The sequence below is a fragment of the Taeniopygia guttata genome, chromosome 33 (genome assembly GCF_048771995.1).
Source record: "Taeniopygia guttata chromosome 33, bTaeGut7.mat, whole genome shotgun sequence".
Taxonomy (NCBI): Eukaryota; Metazoa; Chordata; class Aves; order Passeriformes; family Estrildidae; genus Taeniopygia; species Taeniopygia guttata.
In genome coordinates this window covers 2,933,992-2,952,219 of record NC_133058.1, presented here as the reverse complement: position 1 = coordinate 2,952,219, position 18,228 = coordinate 2,933,992, and the positions used below count along the sequence as shown (strand labels likewise).

At 53.3% G+C, this 18,228-nt stretch overlaps 1 protein-coding gene across 2 annotated transcripts in view; it reads right to left on the bottom strand.

Moving 5' to 3' along the window:
• Window positions 1–18,228, bottom strand: part of LOC140681273 (uncharacterized) — a 319,254-nt gene that overhangs the window by 185,944 nt on the left and 115,082 nt on the right. Inside the window, exon 2 of one of the 2 annotated variants that reach the window (XM_072920811.1) lies at window positions 2,814–2,822. The exons of the other annotated variant lie outside the window; for it this stretch is intronic. Within the exon in view, the coding sequence (XP_072776912.1) occupies window positions 2,814–2,822 (9 nt within the window). The remainder of the gene's footprint in view (window positions 1–2,813; window positions 2,823–18,228) is intronic. 2 annotated transcript variants of the gene reach the window in all.

Genomic DNA, 18,228 nt, shown 5'->3' with positions numbered 1-18,228 from the left:
TCAGAAAACCTCTGCTTTGCTCCAGGGCTGTATGGGTTTGTCTCAGGGCTACAGAGGTTAGAGATGGCATTTCCTGGTCCTTTCCACCTGGGAGATCTGTTCCAGGAGGGCTGTCTAAAGGGAGATGCCTGTATGTAGTGTATGGTCTCTGCTCTGTCAGGCACCAGCTGTTTCCTGGGCTGGCAGTTCTCTCCCCCCAAGCCAAAAGACAATCTGAATGAATGAATGCCTGAATAACTGAAATTCCCAAAAGCCCTGTGTCTCCATTAGTCAAACCTTCTCAGATTTGCCTATTTCCCTATTTTTTCCACCCACTACTGCACCCATTAAATGCACTTATGAAAATGTGCTAGTGTCTTATTTACCTGCTGACTAACAGCAGCATCCAGAGATGATTTGGCTCTACTTGCCTTGCCCCCACCATATCATTTGCACTTAGAACAGAAGCCCTTGAGATGCCACTTTTTTCTAATAACAAATCTCCATTGATCAGTCCTGGAAAGCCTGTCTGGATCACTGCTATGCAAATGGAATAAGGTGTTGCCATGCAATCTAGCAGGGGTGCTTAGATAATATGTTCTGGAGACAGAGGGGTTCAGGACCTTTTCAACAGCTGACTTTTCAGCTTGTCTCTCACCCTTGCTGCAGATTATGTTGCCCTTCCAATGAAGAGGAAGCCAGATGGCATCTTGTCCCCGTGCCAACAGCAGATCTGTCTGAACAGGGAACACCTGAAAGCACAATAAAGAGCCTGAATGTTTCACACCACACATATTGATTTCTGTCCACACTGTCTCCATTCTCTGGCAGTGCTTGCTTTGAGTAGATGCTCATGGAGGTTAAACCCAAAGCACAGAAGATAACAGAAGTTTGTGTGGGCACACACAGCAAGAAATGAGCCTGTGCTCTGATTCCATGGCGGGTCAGTGGGAGGTCCCCCATATCTGTGTGCCAGGGGGATGCAGAGGAGTTTGTGCACATTGAGAACCCTTCATGTTCCCTCTCAGTCTGTTTCATTCTTGTTGCAAATGAAACCAGAATTGACTTTGCTTTGAATTCCAGATAATTCTCCTCAGGAATGAATTTGAATGTGAGCACAAAGCTGTTTGTGGCAGTGCTGTTTAACTTGCTTGTTTCTTCCAGCCGTGAGGAGCGCAAGATTGATGCTTTGCAAGAGATGGATGGCTTTGAAAGGGCTCACAAAAATGTCAGTCCTGGTGAGATGGAAAGGTAATTAGCAAAAGAAGGCACTTGTTCCTAACTGTGTTCTCCTTCTCGCTACAAAAGTGAGCAGTGAGATCACAGATGGGTGACAAAGTGGGGCAATTTTAAACTCCAAAGTTGCTGAGTCTCTTTACAATCAAGCCAGGTGTTTCTGATTGTAGGGCTTAGATTTAGAGATGCAAGAAGACTCTAAAACAGTGCAGAAACTACAAAGCTCTTGCCTATAACAATCAAAACATGGTTGTGTGTTCCTTGTCTTATTGCTCATTACTTTGATGGCCAGTACCCAGCGATAAAATGATGCTAGGGACGGTTTTCTTGCCAAGAAATGGGTGCCAAACTAATTCAAGTTATGGTTCTTGCATTGTCATTTCCCACAAGTCTGTTGATTAATACCACACATATATGTGTCCTGGGACTTGCAAGACAGGCTTTATGTCTTTCCTTACAAATAAGAAGAAAACTGAGCATCAAAGTCTCCATGTATGCATGCCAAGGGGGAGTTGAGGGTTAAACTGAACATTCCTGAGAACTGAAAAGTCCAGATCATGTCACTTTTCTCTCCTGCCTTACTCCTCACCCAGGAATAGCTGGAAGGGCTGATAGTCTGTCAGAGGAGTTGTCCTGCCCTGCTGGCAGAAGGCATCTAATCCCTGCTTGGGTGGAGGAGTGACATCCAGAGTGAGGACATGGTGTCTTCTTGCCTTTGCACAAGCGACTTTAATTTTTCAGGGTGGAGAAGATGGAGCAGCTGGAAAGGATGGTGTTGGACCTCCAACAGGACGTCCTCTCTCTGAAGAAGAAGGTGCAGAGGCTGGAATCCCTGTCCTTCCAGGAGGAGCCCCACCGACAGCCGTGTGAGGTGGTGGAGCTCTTCAACGGCTACACCAAGGAGCAGCTCAAAGAGACCATCAGGTTTGACCAGAAAATCAGCACAGCCTGCAAGACTCTGCTCTACAAACTCTTCACCTCTGACTACATCCAGAGCCACTCCATCACAGGGCGCAGGGGCAACACCTTCCGGGAGGCCAAGCCCATGATGGACGAACGCTGCATCAAAATCATCCGGGTGCTGCTGAAGCAGAAGTTTGGGGATCACCTCAGTGACACCGTGATCACAGAGAAGATCCAGAACGTGCAGAAAGCCCTGAGGCAGAAGTTTAAGACAGAATGTCTCTGAGGAGTGGAGAATTTGGTGTCTCCTCCTGCCATTCCGTGTGTGTCCCTGAGCAGCCTTCCCAGGAGAGATGAGCCGAGCAGCTGCTGCTCAGTAGATTTCCCCCAGGGAGCCAGCCCAAGTAAACCACGTGCTGAACACAGCTCAAACACTGCCAAACCTCTGCCCCCATTAACTGAGCAGGAACTGGGCCCAGCTTGGCTCGGTTTTTGCACTCTACAAGTTCCTTCCCATCCAGTCTGTGTGAGAACCTCACTGTGGGTGCATGGAATCACCTCTACGACTCTGATGGTGCTCAAAGGCTTCAGGGCTCCCTTTGAGTCCAAGAATGGGTCAGAAAGGTAGCCTTGTTCCACACTGCAGAAATGTTGGCTTTGGCATGGGGAATCCAGCTGCAGACAGCCTGTGTCACCCAATGTGGCTTCTCTCTCTCGGCCTCTGGTTGCCTCATTCTGCCTGTGGGACAATATTTACTCTTTCCTCACAGTGAATGTTTTATTTCCATCACTAAAGAAAGGCAGACTCATTAAAATGACACCTTAAAACATTCAGAAAAAAGATATCTTGATTTTTTTCTGCCTATTTGAATGTAGCTATAGGGAGGAGTTTTCTTCCCTAACAAAAGCCTGCTGAACAAGAGAAAGGGTCACCCATGAAAGTTACATTAATTTTCCTTTCTAGATCAGATTATTTCCATACAAGAAAAATCCCCTACATTTTTATGACACAAGAGTGAGGGATGGAGGACAAAATATGGCCCAACTTTGCTTCAAAGACACACATATTGTGGACACTGTCAGTGTTATTTAAATACAATATTTTTATCCTAGATAAGAAATGCCAAGTACAAGCAGACATTTTGCTGAGGGATTACAGAGAAGGTCTAGAAAGACACATCTTTTCCTAAATAATTCAGAGCTGGAGTGTGGGTGGGTTAAAATTGTTCTAAGCATGAAAAGAATGAGATGCTGACACCAGTCCAGCACTTAACAGAAGTGTTGCAAAATACCAAACATTCCCTTTTACAGAGGCTTCTCTGACAAGGAATTGGTTTTCTCAGCTTAATTTTTAAATTATTCAGGAAAAGAAATGTCAGTGGGTTTGCATTAATCAAAACATTTGGTTTAATTTATATGTTTTGTTGTGTTTTCAAGTATTTAATTTCTTCACAGTTACATGAGAAATAATAATGAAAAATAAATGTATTGGAGAAACAAGGAGCTGTTTTGAAAGGGGGGGGGGTGGGTGGGGGGGAAAGAAAGGTGTTATTCTCAGAATTTTCCTCCCCCTTCAGCCTTTATTTTTGAGCTCATCCATTAAAGTGGAGTTAATGCTGTGATGTATTTTGATTTTGGAGGGAGATAGGCTTGCCAATGTTTCTAGCACTATTTTCATCAGATGTTTTTAACAGTCATGTTAAATTGCAGAAGTAACAACTAAAGATATTCCTTTTGTTTTCCCAATGCAATGCTTTTCCTAACTATTGTGCAAACACATGGTGATGATTTCTGCTTTGTAGGGAGCTTGGCCTGAGCAGCAGCTGGAGCACATCTGCTGTGGTCACTTAGAGCCCAGAGTGCAGCTAGTCCTGGAAAATACACTGAAACTGAGCAGAACTGCCCCAAAACCTCCTCAGTGCAGAAACACACCAGCCCTGCCAGAAACCTGGGACCTTCCCACCGCAGGCCTTAGGCTGGAATCACTGCTCAGGGTGATGTTTTGAATGTTAACTTATCAGAGAGAAGATTGAGGAGGCACAACCTTGTCCTGCAGAACCTTGTTCCACCCCCTGACATGGGCAGGGACACCTTCCACTGTCCCAGGTTCCTCCAAGCCCTGCCCAGCCTGGCCTTGGACACTTCCAGGGCTGGGGCAGCTTCTCTGGGCACCCTGTGCCAGTGTCTCTCTCAATCTCTCCTCTCAATGTTCATCACATTCCTCACCAAGCTGCAGCCTGGAAAGCCAGCTCATGAATGTTATTTATTAAAATAAGTGCTGCTGCTGTCCTCCCCCGCTGAGCCCCCTGTGATGAGCTGCAGATCATTACTGTGAGCGAAGGGGGGAAAAAAGAGCCAGGGAATGGACGTGCTGCGGGGTGCCACGGCTCCCAAAATGCGCCGCTCTAATCATCTCCCCTAGAAACTGATGAGCTGGGTGACCTTTCTGCTTGAAAAACCCTTCGGTGGCTCCCTCAGAGGTCACTTCCCAGCCTAACACACTTGCTGGTATTCAGGAGTGCTCCTGGTAAGTGGCTGATGGATGCTCTGCGTCTCCGTGGGCAGCACAGCCACAGCAGTAATGAGCCAGCGCTCCAATGGGCGCTTCTCGGCTATAAAAGTTGTCCTCAGATATTCTCAAAGGCTTTGATATGGCAGAGAGGGTTGAAGAATGGCAAGTATTATTCATTTTTTAAAGTATTTGTGAGCCGGAGGCAGCGTTTGCAGGCTAATTGGGAGCACGGGCAGCCGTCGGCGATCAAACGTCAGGGCGAGGATTCCGATGCTCTCACCTCCCTGAACTCTCCAGCTCTGGCTAATCAGCCTCCAGAGGGAGGATCACACAGCACTGGCATGTGGCATTCCCTAGGGGATGCGGGGGTCAGGGTAGATAGAGGAGGAGGAGGAAGGTTTGTGCCAGAACCACTTCACTCGGGGATGTTCAAAGCCTGTGTCTCTAAGTGATAAAGGGCAGCTCAGTTGAATAGAATTAACTTCCCAGTTTAAATGAATTACCAGGAAAAAGTGGTCAGCACTTGCTGTTGAGATTAATTTCTCTGCTGAATCTGCAGCATCTTGTTAAAAATGATGCTCCTGCTCAGCTTCTGGGGTGAGGTGGGTGCAGGAGGGTGTGGACAGCAAAAATGAGGGTCAAAATGCAGGGGAGGTCTCCGGGGAGGTTTTGCATTTGGTTCAAAATCAAGAGAAACGGTGCTTGTCAACATTTGCAGAAGCAGGATGGGAGTGGAGCATCCAGACCTCTCTCCCTCCAGGACAAGCTGGAGCAGCAGGGCTGTCCTCAAGTTGGGTTTAACCAAGGTGTGCAGGGACCTCAATGGGCTGTGGGGCTCTCTGAGAGCCATTGGTCCCCAGTACCCCAAAACTGCAATGGGGCCCTGCCACACTCCCCACCAGCTGGTCACACCTCTGTTGTTTCCTTAGGAACCAGCTGAAAGCTGCATGTTACTCACTGGCAGCAATACACAGGTTTTCAGGGAAAGATGGGAACCTTTCCAGCCTGCTCTGTATCAACCTTTACGTTTTAAGCTGGGCCAACACAAGGCTTCTCATGAGGCTTTCCTTTTTATGAAATTTCATAAAAATCATAGAATTGTTTGAATTGGAAGGGACCACTAAAGGTCCTCTAGTTTCAATGCCCTGGAATGAGCAGGAACATCATCAACTAGATCAGGTTGTTTAAAGCCTCATCCAACCTGACTGTGGCTGTTTCCAAGAATGGTGCATCAACAGCTACTCTGGACAGCCTATGTCAGTGTTTTAAAAGAAAAACAATTCCAGTTGTAGAGGTGCTGCTGGCAGCATGATTTTTTTGTGGGGAAAAAAGCCTGGCCCAAACAAGAGAGAGATTCTTTGGTGTTTAACCCCATTGATTTAGAATTAATTTCCTTGACCCTGCCAGGGGGTTCCATGTTCAGTACAGGCAGATTTCAATTTTCCCATTATGTGGCCTGTAGGAAACACTCACTGCTGAGTTTCTCAATGCCTGCACTGTGTGCAACCCCAGAAACCAAAACACATTCACTTAATGACATGCAGACTGTGAGTATCAGATAAAGGAATGTTGTTAAAATGGAGCTAAATCCCTCCCTGGGTTTTAATTGAGGCTTACAAAGCCTGGCTGCCTTTCTGTGAGCCCCAGACAGCCGTCACTGAGCCTGCCTGGTGCTCCAATCTGGTTGGATGCACTTGGAAAAATCCTCTGTGCAGGAGGAGTGGGGCAGTGGGTGGTGGAAGTGTCTTTGGTTTGATATCCTCCACCAGGCACCTGCAAGGACAGGGAGGTTTCAGCTGGGGGATGAAAGAAATACCAGAAGGACAGACCTTGGCCTGTATGAGCTTGGAGTCGTTTGTCATTTCCTACTGTCACCCACACACAAATACTTTGTGTCACAGAGTTGTTGTTCTGGTAAGTCTTTGTCTTGTTTGGTTTCAAAAAGCCAGTAAAAATAAAACAACCCACATAGAGTGTGGTCCCAGAGCTATAACCAGACAATATTTTTATAAAAGTAAGTTTTTATATAATTTTACTTTCTTATTGAAATCATATCTGGTTTTGCTTTTGGTTTCTTGTGGTGTTTTTTGTTTTGTTTTGTGGTTTTTTGTTTTGGTTTTTTTTGGGGTTTTTTTTTTTTTTTGAGAGTCCATTCTCATGCCTGAGAGGTGTGGAAATACATCAGATTTTGTACTTAAAGCAGGCATTTATGTCTCTACCTCACTCATATATTCATTACACTTTAACCAATATTTCTCTGTCTGCAGTACTTGATTACATTATTCCAACTCATAGAAATAATGAGAATTAATAGTGGTAATTAAAACCCTACCATACTTATAGCAGGTTTGCATGGACAGGTTTTGGTAAGAGAGGGGCTCTAGGAGCACCTTCTGTGAGAGCAGCTGCTCCTCCATGTCCCACAGAGTCAATTCCAGCCGGCTCCAGGACAGACCGACTGCTGGCCAAGGCTGGTCCAGTTAGAAATGGCGGTAACGCCTTTGGGATAAGAGATTTAAGAAAATGAGTGATCCTGGAGTTGTGACTGTGAGCAGGGAGGAGCAGGGTGAGGACATGTGAGAGGAGCAGCTCTGCACACCCCCGGGCAGGGCAGGGCAGGGCAGGGCAGGGCAGGGCAGGGCAGGGCAGGGCAGGAGGGGCAGGAGCTGCTCCAGCTGCTGGAGCTGATTGCCCTGAGATTCCCTGGTCAGTCCCTGGTGAGGCAGCTGGGCCCTGCAGCCCATGGAGGGCACGGAGGGCAGAGATGCACCTGCAGCGCCTGCAGGAGCCCGTGCCGGAGCAGGGGGATGCCTGAGCGGAGGCTGCGACCCCGTGAGAAACCTGTGCTGGAGCAGGGACCTGGCAGGGACCTGCAAACCCCTGGAGAGGAGCCCACGCTGGAGCAGGGCCCTGCCAGGACCTGTGAGCCCATGGAAGAGCGAGCCACGCTGCAGCAGTTTGTGGAGAACTGCTGTCCGTGGGATGAACTCACCGTGGAGAAGTTCATGGAGAAGTGTCTCCAGGAGGGACCCCTGGCACAGCAGGGAACGACTCCTCTCCCCGAGCAGCAGGAGAAACAACAGGGGATGAACTGACCTGAGCCCCCATTCCCTGTCTCCCTGCACCCACTGGGGGGGAGGTAGAGCTGGGAAGGAGGGAGGGAAGGGCAGAAGGAGTTTTTAAAGCTTTGTTTTACTTCTCACTATCCTGCCCTGATCCAGATAACAATAAATTCCATTAATATCTCCAATTTTGAAAATGTTTTGCCCATGATGGCATCTGCTGAGTGATCTGTCCCAGTCCCTAGCTCAACCCATGAAGCCTTCATTCTGTTTTCTCTCTCCTGTCCATCTCTGGAGGGGAGTGAGAGAGCAGCTTTGGTGGGTGCCTGACATCCATCCAGGTGAACAGACAACACTTCCTTTCCTTCATTCATTCTTTCCAGAGGTCACCGTGAAGGGGTTGAGTGGGGCTTTGATGGAGGCAGTGAAGGTGGTGGGGAGTGGTGGGGACAGGAGCCACAGGGATGTGGGACAGGCACCAGAGGGGCCTGGGCAGCTGTCAGGGGGCACGGCCTGTCCCCCTGGCCCAGCAGCAGGGGACAGGGGGCACGGCCTGTCCCCCTGGCCCAGCAGCAGGGGACAGGGGGCACGGCCTGTCCCCCTGGCCCAGCAGCAGGGGACAGGGGGCACGGCCTGTCCCCCTGGCCCAGCAGCAGGGGACAGGGGGCACGGCCTGTCCCCCTGGCCCAGCAGCAGCCCCGTGCCCTGCCCAAGGTGCCCCAGAGGCAGGGGGAGACCCCAGTCCCGGGGCAGCGTTTCTGCCCCGTCCCCTGTCCAGCCCAGCCTGCCCCGTGTGCGCAGTGACCGCTGGCACGGGCTGCACTGGACACTGTGACCTGCTGGGGACACTGAGAGCTGCCCCGCTGTGACACTGCCCGTGGGATTTCACAGGCACCAAACAAACCCCAGCCAGCACCGCCCCTTGTCATGTCCCAGGCACCAGGGCACATCCCAGCCCCGCTCCTGGTGATGTCCCAGGCACCAGGGAACATCCCAGCCCCACTCCTGGAGATGTCCCAGGCACCAGGGCACATCCCAGCCCTGTTCCTGGTGATGTCCCAGGTACCAGGGCACATCCCAGCCCTGTTCCTGGTGATATCCCAGGCACCAGGGCACATCCCAGCCCCACTCCTGGTGATGTCCCAGGTACCAGAGCACATCCCAGCCCTGTTCCTGGTGATGTCCCACGCCCTACGAGTGTCCCAGGTGTGGGAAGAGCTCATCACACAGCTCAGCCTTGACCCAAAACCAGCAGAGGCACCACGAAGGGCGGCCCTGCGAGTGCCCCCAGTGTGGGAAGAGCTCCGTGCGCTGCTCCAGCTCCATCCCCCATGGGAGGATCCGTGCTGGATGATCCCCAGTGAGCCCCGGTGGGCAGACCCCCGGTGACCCGTGGTGCTGCTGATCCATGCTGGGAAGACACCTGGCTGGGGGCTCCACATCCTCCTGGCCCCCCTGGCCTGGATTATCTTTTCATTTCTCTTTGCTCTTTCAGAACTCTAAAAAGCAGGTAAAAATAAAGATGTTGAGCTAAGACAAGGATGGGGACATGGGGGTGGTTCTTGCAGGGGATGTGGGGGATGCTGGGTTTGAGAGACTTGAGGGTTCCTGGGAGGGACCTGGGAGTTGCTCAGGGTTTTGGGCACCCCAGGCTGAGTGGCTCCAGTTGCACTGGGAGACCCTGGTGGAGGTTCTGGCAGCTGGTCAAGGACCCCCTGCCCTGGAACTGTCCCCATGTGTCCCCATCCCATAGCCCGGTCCCCCTGCAGTGGCTGCCCCATTCCTTACTCCCCTTCCATACTCCCCTTGCTCCTGCCTGTTCCCATGTCCCCCTTATCCCGTTCCCATCCTGCTCCCGTCCCAATCCGGACCCCATTCTCGATCCCTGTACCGTATTCCCTGCCCCTGTCCCCATTCCCAGTCCTATTCCCTGTCCCCATTCCTGGTCCCTGTCCCCATTCCCTGTCTCTGTCACCACTCCCAGTCCCTGTCTCCATTCCCATTCCCATTCCCTGTCCCCATTCCCATTCCCTGTCCCCATTCCCAGTGAGACATTAATTTGGAAGAATTAAGAATTTTAGGAAGTTAAGATGATAGTTAAATTAGATGTTGCTGACTTAGTGGAAGTAGATAAATAGGCTTTGTTCATAGTTAACAGTAGCTGGATCTTAGATAAGATATCCAGGATCTATTAACTCATTGCTTGTCAGCTTTATGTTTGGGTAGCTGTGCTTATCATGAGAAACAGAATGTGACAAACAGATTTCAGGGACACAAAAACAGTTGCAGACTTCCCCTACTTTAGGAATCCATTAAGCACAGGAAAACGGCAAGGATTCATTTGTCACATGTGCATGGGAAAGGCAGAAAGGTCAGAACGAGGAAGACTTATTTTACTTCTTCATTTTGGAGACCCCTCCCCAAAATGGACCCCCGACTCATTTCAGGGAGCAGAACTACGCATGCTTAATAGCCTTTCTGCCAATTAGCATATGAAGCAGAGCAGAGGAAGTGACAGGGATATGAATATGCATTCATATTTTGTGTATTCAAGACTTCTGTAAATAAAAAAGCTTTGTAACACCTGTGATTTTTGCACTGTGCATTAGGAAATTATCCCAGGTACTGCCCTGCTGTCTCAATAAACATACACTTTCTAACTTTAAACTCTTAGAGAGTTTTTGTCTGTCTCAGTTGGATATCGATATTGGATCGATATTCATATTTTAGTAAATCATTATTGTAAAGAAGTCCTAGTATGTGTATTAATATGTATTTTCTTAATATTCTAGCAATTATTCTTGCATTGCTTCAAGATATAAGTTAACTTTGCATAAGTTAATAGTATTCAAAATCCATGTTCTGTTCCTATTATTATTTATTATACAAAGAAAAAAGGGGAAAGGGGTTGGATTGAGGGTACACCCTCCTCCCCTCTGAGTCTGTTCTCATGTTTTACAATAAATCCTACAACAGTACAATACAGCATCCTAAAGTATGGACACTGGAAACCACAGACAGCATTACAAATGATCACCTGCCTCATGGACAGTTCATAGAAGGACTTGATTTGTTTACAAATTATTTCTCATGTTTACAAACAGTTTTTCTGTTTACAGACTGGTTTTTGGGAGTTCGGTTTTTCTCCAAGGGATCAAGTGCTTAAAGGTTGTTTTTTAAAATTGGGTTTTTCTCTGAGGGTTAAATGGGCTCAGGGTTAAATAGCTTTCTGCTTTTAGAGATAAGTTCAATTTGTAACCAAGAAGCATTATGCCTGTGGCCTGAGTTCTCCCCTAACAGTTCCTGGAGGGGAATGCTGCAGCTCCAGTGTAAATTAGATGCACACTGTCCTCTGTCACCATGTTTGCAAAGGGCCCTTGCAGATGGGTGACAGAGAACAATACACAGAATTTTATAAAGAAAAGAAGGGTGAGATGTTACCATGATTGACAGGGCTCTTGACCAATCAAATATCTCCCAAAACTGCAGGCACCTCATGGGCCAGAACCTGAAGGGGCGTGGAGCTCAAACCAATGAGAGCTTCCAGACCTGATCTTTCAAATGCCCTGTGTAAGGGGGGGCGTGGGAAATAAAATCTCTCTGTTGCCCCATGAACTCGGGAGGAGCAGTCTTTGTCTCCTGTGCCCTCGCTGCCCCACCAGACCAAAGAGATGTTCACCAGGGCCCTCCCTGTTTGTGGCCGTCCAGTGCCGAGCTGAGCAGGCAGCCAGTTGTGTTTGCACGTGAGCTGCCACAGGAAGACACACAGCAGCTGGAGATTTGAATAGCAGGGCTCGGGCCAATTCTTTTTCTTTTCGAATGCAAGAAAGACGCAAAAGCACAAGGAAACATGACAGTGTTTCGGTGGATTCTCTTTGTCCTGTGAAGTTGAGTAGCTGTTGGTGTTTCTGTGCTGCTGCTAATCCCTTCCATGAAAGAATCATTCTGGGAAGGAGCAACAACATCTGACACGCACCAAGTGTTGCCACCAGTTGCTCCAGGTGCTGCTACCAACAGCCCCTGTAGGACGGAGCACAGCCCCCAGTGCACACCAAAAGCCAGGGAATCTCAGGAAAACGGGAAACTGGACAAGACAAACGCAGCTCTGAACCAATGTGGTTAATCAAATGTTCCGTTTATTCGAGATAAGATGGTAGTTTATATAAGCTTCTACATAGTTTACAGAAACAAAGGCACTCTGATTGGTAGGCTAACATTGTTTACCTTTTCCTTAAAGTGGCTTGAGCCTTACACTATAAACGTATACTAATTCACACCCAGACAGCCCAGTGGTCCCCGTCACACCTTAATACTATTTCTATCTGTGCCACAAGCTCTGAATTTCTAACTGCGTCAGAGGCTTGAAGGCCTCACAAGGCCCAAATCTGAGGCCTAGACTGGAGTAGCTCAAATCTCATAACTCATGTCCTCTTTCTCTGAAAAATGCTGCAACACACACCAGCTTTGGCTGCCCTCTGGCACAGAAGCCCTTTTGGGGCACAGGTTTCTGGGGCAGCAGACGGGCACCGGTGCTGCCAGGGCTCGGGGGAACTCTGCTTCGGCGGGGACTGTGCCTCAGCGGCTGATGTCAGCGCTCCCCGGGCCCCAGGCTCAGAGCAGCATTCCTGCCCTGGCCCACACGTTCCTGGTCTGTGTCACACGGCCGTGCTTAGGATGGCCACCATGTGGGACGTGTCCCGAGGAGGCCGTGCCAGCTTCTGTGCAGGGCCCCGTGCCCTTCCCGCCGCGGCTGCGTCGGCAGCCCTGGGGGCTCCTGCTGCTCTGAGCCCGCAGAGCAGGGCAGCGTTTGCTGATGGTCTGAGCCGTTCCTAAAGATCCTGTTGGGCTGTCTGACACACCTGGGGCAAGGCATTCCTTCCAACCTGGGCCACTCTGGGGGGCTGGGGGTGGCCCCAGCGCAGGTGGCAGAGTGTGCAAGGGCCCTTTGTGACACGGTGCAGCATGGTCAGCGTGGAATGGAACGGGACAGGGTATCCAAGGGCCCTTTGTGACACGGTGCAGCATGGTCACCGTGGAATGGAATGGGACAGGGTATCCAAGGGCCCTTTGTGACATGCTGTGGCAAAGGTGTTGGCAGTGACAAGGCCACTCCACAGTGCTCGGTGCACGTGACGAGACAGGACGGAGAGAGCGGTGCTGTGAGGAGCCCTCGCACAGCCACTCGTTCCTTTCTGACCCGGAGCTTTCCCGAGGTATTACTCCTGCAGGTGACCTCGTGGCCAGACCAGAGCACTTGGTGACCCCTGGCCTTCCCGAGGCATCTCTTCTGCAGCTGCCCTCGAGGGCAGATTGTGGCATTTGCTTTGCACTGTCCTTGACAGGAGACTCCTGTCCTTGTGGCTGGAGCCCCCAAGACCAGAGTGCAGGACTTGCTGTCCTGTAGCCTTGCCCAGACTTCCCTCTTGCAGGTGCCCTCAAGGCACGACTGCAGCACTTGCTGACTCGGACCTTTTCCTTTTCACCTTCTGCAAGTAGCCATGAATCCAGGCAGTGACGTAGAACACAGACCTTTGAGCGTGCCCAAGCTGGCCTGGGGGAAGGAGGAGAAAGAAGGCCCTGGAGCTGCCCCAGCACAGCAGCCTGAACAGGTGGAGCAGTTCCAGCCACCACAGAAGGGTGAGTGGCAGAGCTGGGCCACAGGGCTGGTGCCTGCAGCCAGCTTGGCCCCATCCCATCCCATCCCATCCCATCCCATCCCATCCCATCCCATCCCATCCCATCCCATCCCCTGGGGCCATGCCCATGGACAGGATGGAATAGGGGCCGGGCAGACACCCCACAGCCGTGCTCCATGCCCTGGGGCGGCGCGGGGCTGTCCCTGCCTGGGCAGCGCAGGGCTGGGCTGTGTTCTCCGGCCTCTCCCGCAGCCCCTCAGCTCGGGCTGCGCTCGCTCTTTGCCAGGTGCAGCCGTGCAGCGCACACGAGAGCAGGAACGCACCCGTGGCCGCTTCCGCAGAACAGCGCAGGTACCTGCAGCCATCCCCACCTGGGCTGGGCCTGCTGGCACTGCTCAGCCCAGCACTGTGCTCGGAGCACTCCATGCAACATCCCGGGCTTCTTGCCCTTCTGCTACAGATGGTTTGCAAATTCATGAAGAGGATTCGGGAGGAAGAGAGCAGCGTCCTGGGCGCTGTGGTCAGAGCGTACTCTCCCATCTTCAAAACCAAGGCGAGTGCTGCCCTCCTTGATATGCTTGTGAAGGAGGGTCCTTCCAGCCCAAAGCAAGTGAGCAGCCTGTGGCCTGGCTTTTCTCCTCCCAGGAATTGCGTGGCCTCCGAAGCCACGCCTGCTGCTCCCTGGAAGCCTTTGAGGCCATGGCAGTGTGGTGGCAAGGGAAGCACTTCTCTGGGGCAGCTGGGCACATTCCTTCCTCTGGCAGCTTTCCAAGTCTCCCCTGCCTTCTCCAGCTGCCTGCCATGGTGAGGTACATCCTCGTGGCCAATGAGTTTCCTGAGTACAATCTGTACAGGCCCCTCCTGGATCTGACAGAGGCACAGCCCTCTGACGTGGTGATGGCTCTCCTGCGTGTGGCCCCAGTGTGTGACAGGTACGGGGCCCACGTGTCCACAAGGCTAAGCAGCCCTTCACCCTGTACAGCCTGTCCCAGGTGTCTGACAAACAGAGAATTCCAGGGCCCTCTGGCTGCTCCCTTTGCCAGCCCTGGCCCCTGCCAGCCCCCAGCGTGCTGCCATGCTTCCCCCCTGCCCCTCAGGGGCCAGTCCCCACAGGGCTGGGCTGCCTGCGTGCTGCCAGTGAGGGGCAGTGGGCAGAGGCAGGGCTGGCAGAGCAGCTCAGCTCCCCGCTGCCACCCAGGCCACGCTGCTGTGTCCCAGACTCCTCTGAGACAGAGCTCTGACCCCACAGAGCTGCTTTGGCCATGTGGAAGAGCATCATGTGCTCGCCCAGGACTGCAGAGACGGCCATGCTCGTACTCCTCGATGTGCTGGGGAGCTGGCCAGAGCACAGCACGTGCACCTCCGATGGGGACCACACGGCTGTCCTTGCCCTGGCTGTGAGTTTCTGCCTTTGCTGGCCCCAAGGCCACCCCTCCAGCAGCTCTCCATCCTCCCTCCCCCACGGCTTCTCCCTGCCTCAGGCGCTGGGCTGAAACCTGGCCTTGGGACAGCTTCAGGGCCACCAGGCCCGGTGCTCCCCCTGCGTCTCTCCGGGCCTCTCCCTCCTGTGCTCGGGCCCTGCCACACGGACACCTCGGCGCTGAGCGCTGTCTCGAGGGGCTTTGTCCTTTGCAGGCAACTGTGGTGATGTGGAAGATCCTCCAGCTGCCCTGTGTCCCACAGATGGTGACCGTGTATTTCCCCCGCCTGTTTGTCCATCTGCTCTTCCAAGTGCTCTTCAGCACTCTGGATATGCCAGAGGAGGTCGATACCTTCTGGGAGGGATGTCAGCAGCAACACGGCCTTGCCACCAGCCCCAGCAGGTGCTCCATCCCAGTCCTCCTGTCCTTGCCAAATCCCTGGGCAGGAGCCAGTGCTCCCAGTGTGACCTGGGCTTTGCTCTGCACACAGGTTTGCAGTGCGGACCCTGAAGTCCCTGCTCTGCCAAATGCAGCACGAGGATGTGGTGGTGGCAATGGAACGCAAGTGTGGCTGGGACACGCTGCTCTGTGCTGACACCCACCACTATGCCATGGGTCTGCTGGCCAGGTGAGACCCCCGTCACACTGCTGCCTCTGACATTTGTGCTCTGTGCCTGGGGTGCCCCACACAGTCCCTGTGGTCATGGCCCAGAGGGCCTTGTCACCGAGGGACAGCCAAGCAGACTGAAAAAGGCTGGGAGAGGAGGGTGCCCACAAGGAGCCGCCTCCCAAATAGCCCAGGGGCCCTTGCAGGATGCTGGGGAAAGACCAGACCTCTGTGAGTCAGTCCTGGGAGAGGTTTGTCCCCCTGGCCCACAGTCTTGGTTACTTTGTCTCCTGCCAGGGAGATGTCCTGTGTCTCCATCCCCTTGTGCTCTCGGATCGCTCGCTACCTGCTCCGGCTGCTCAGCACACAGGAGCCATGCTGGGAGCTGCCCTCCCTGGCGTTCCTGGTGGAGGTGAGCCTGAAGGCCAGCGCTGCCTCGCTCAGCTGCCTCCCGGCTCTCTGCCCTCTCTTGGCCGCAGTGCCTGGGACGGAGCCCGCGCCCTGTGCTGCTGCCTGGGCCCGGCCCTGTGCGGTTCTGGGCTCCTGCCGGCCGGTCCCCTGTCACTGCCCTGTGCCTTTCAGGTCCTCGAGTGCCTGGAATTGAGTGAACGCGGTGCTGACAGAGTCCTGCAAATCTTGTCAAGGCACCTGAGGAGCGAGTGCAAGGAGAGGCGTCACCTGGTGCTCAGGGCCCTTCTGGAGCTCATCAAGGATCCCTCGATGGTGAGAAGGGGGCAGGGCAGAGGCTGCGCTCAGGAATGCAGTCACTTGGGCTTGGCTGGGCTTTGGGCGCTGGGCCAGCTGCTCCCAGCTCTCCTGCCTCCCGCTTCAGCTGCCCAAGTGCTTTGGAACAGCCCTTTGGCCTCTAGGCCCTGCAGCAGCAGGATGGCATTTCACAAACTTGTGTTCCTCACAGAGAGAAAAAATGTGGAGCCTGACTGAAAGTCTTGTGGAGCTCCTGTGGGATGCGGATGGAGAGATAGTTAGCATGACAGTCATGCTCCTCAACTTTATCATCTTGGACAAGGACATGCTGATACCCAGCCCCATCACACTGCAGCTGGTTGAGGCGCTCCTGCCACTCCTTGACCACGTAAGGCTCACTGCCCCCAGCCATGGCCACTGGCTGCTGCCCAGACACTTTGTGCCCTGTGGATTTGCAGCCCTGCACCAAGCTGAGCTCCATGCAGCCAATGCTGAGGTCTCTTTTTCTTCCCTTCAGACAGGACAATAGCCAAGTGCAGCTGCCCTCCATACTGCTCTTCCAAACATGGATGACTTTTCCACAGGAAAATGAAAAAGAGGCTCTGAAGACACACGTGCACCAGAGCCTGCTGCCACTCTCCTTCCACTGCCATGATGAGAACCAGCGAGTGGCACAGGTGAGGACTCGGCAGCTGCTGCTGTTCCCCTGGCAGGGGCTGGGCTGCCCCTGCCCTGGCACCTCGCAGGCTGCAGCCTCCTCCAGGCCCTGGCACAGGGACGGGTCCTGCGCCCTGGGCTGTGGGGCCATCTCCGCGTCTCTGCTGCTCTCCAGGCTTCTCAGGAAACGCTGCTTTGTGCGGCCGAGTTCCTGAAGAGGAGGGATCTTGAAAAGCTGGTGAAGAACCAGGAGCTGTGGAAGTTCACCGAGTGCCTGGTAAGGAGGGCCGGGAAGCCGCAGCCCCAGCCTGGAGAAGCCCCCTGAGCGCGGTGCTCGGTGTGCGGGCTGGCAGCTGTGCCCCTGCCCGCTGCTGCAGCCCGAGGCCGCGCGGGCTCTGCTCCAGGCTCCTGCGGCCCGAGCCGGGTGCCCATGGAGCCCCGGCCCGGCGGGGCTGCGGGGCCAACCCTTCCCTCCTGCCGCTCTCTGCAGCTGGCAGAGGACAGCAGCAGCGTGGCCGAGCACCTGCGCCGGGCCCTGCCCTACCTGCAGAGCCCACAGGAGCCCCTGCGAGAGGCGCCGTCAGGTTCATGGGTGAGCCACGAGCCGGGCCAGGAGGGCGTGTGGGCACAGGGCTGGCAGCGCCGCTGGCAGGGAGCTGTGCCGCTGGGCCTGACAGGCTCTGTGTTCCCAGGGACGGCCGGGAGGAGCTTGAGGGGACAGCAGGAAAAGCTCCAGCTGATCTGCAATGGTGAGACAGGGCAGTGGGCTGCCAGCGGGGGCTGGAGGGGAGCTGCGAGCCCTGCCCCGGCTGCGGAGAGCTCTGCTCTCCTAGGTAGAGCACACAGAGATTTCAGGGACACGTGGGGGATGCGTGGCCAGCAGCTTCGGGCTGATCCCCTTGGTCCCTGATCCCTCCCGGCCATGGCAAGAGCCGGCTGGGATGGCCCTGGCAGGGGGGGCTCCCCTCGGCTCCCCGCAGAGTCGGGATCTGACCGTGGCTCTGTTCCTCTCTCTTGCAGCCCTTCAATGCCTGACAGAGGATGTCAGTAGTGCCATGTCAGAGCTGGCACTTCAAACATTGCATGTGCTCCGGGCAATACAGAGTGGGCGATAGTCCATCTTCCAGAAGGTGCAAGATCATACAGCCCTCTGTGATGTCACACTGTTATCTCTGTGATGTCACACAGCTCTCTGTGATGTCACATGGACATCTCTGTGATGTCACACAGCCCTCTGTGATGTCACACGGACATCTCTGTGATGTCACACAGCCCTCTGTGATGTCACACGGACATCTCTGTGATGTCACACGGACATCTCTGTGATGTCACACTGACCCTGTGAGGTCACACAGCTTCTTGTGATGTCACACAGCTCTCTGTGATGTCACAAAATCTCCTGTGATGTCACACAGACATCTCTGAGATGTCACACTGACCCTGTGAGGTCACACAGCTTATTGTGATGTCACAGAGACATATTTGTGATGTCTGATTGACATCTATGTGA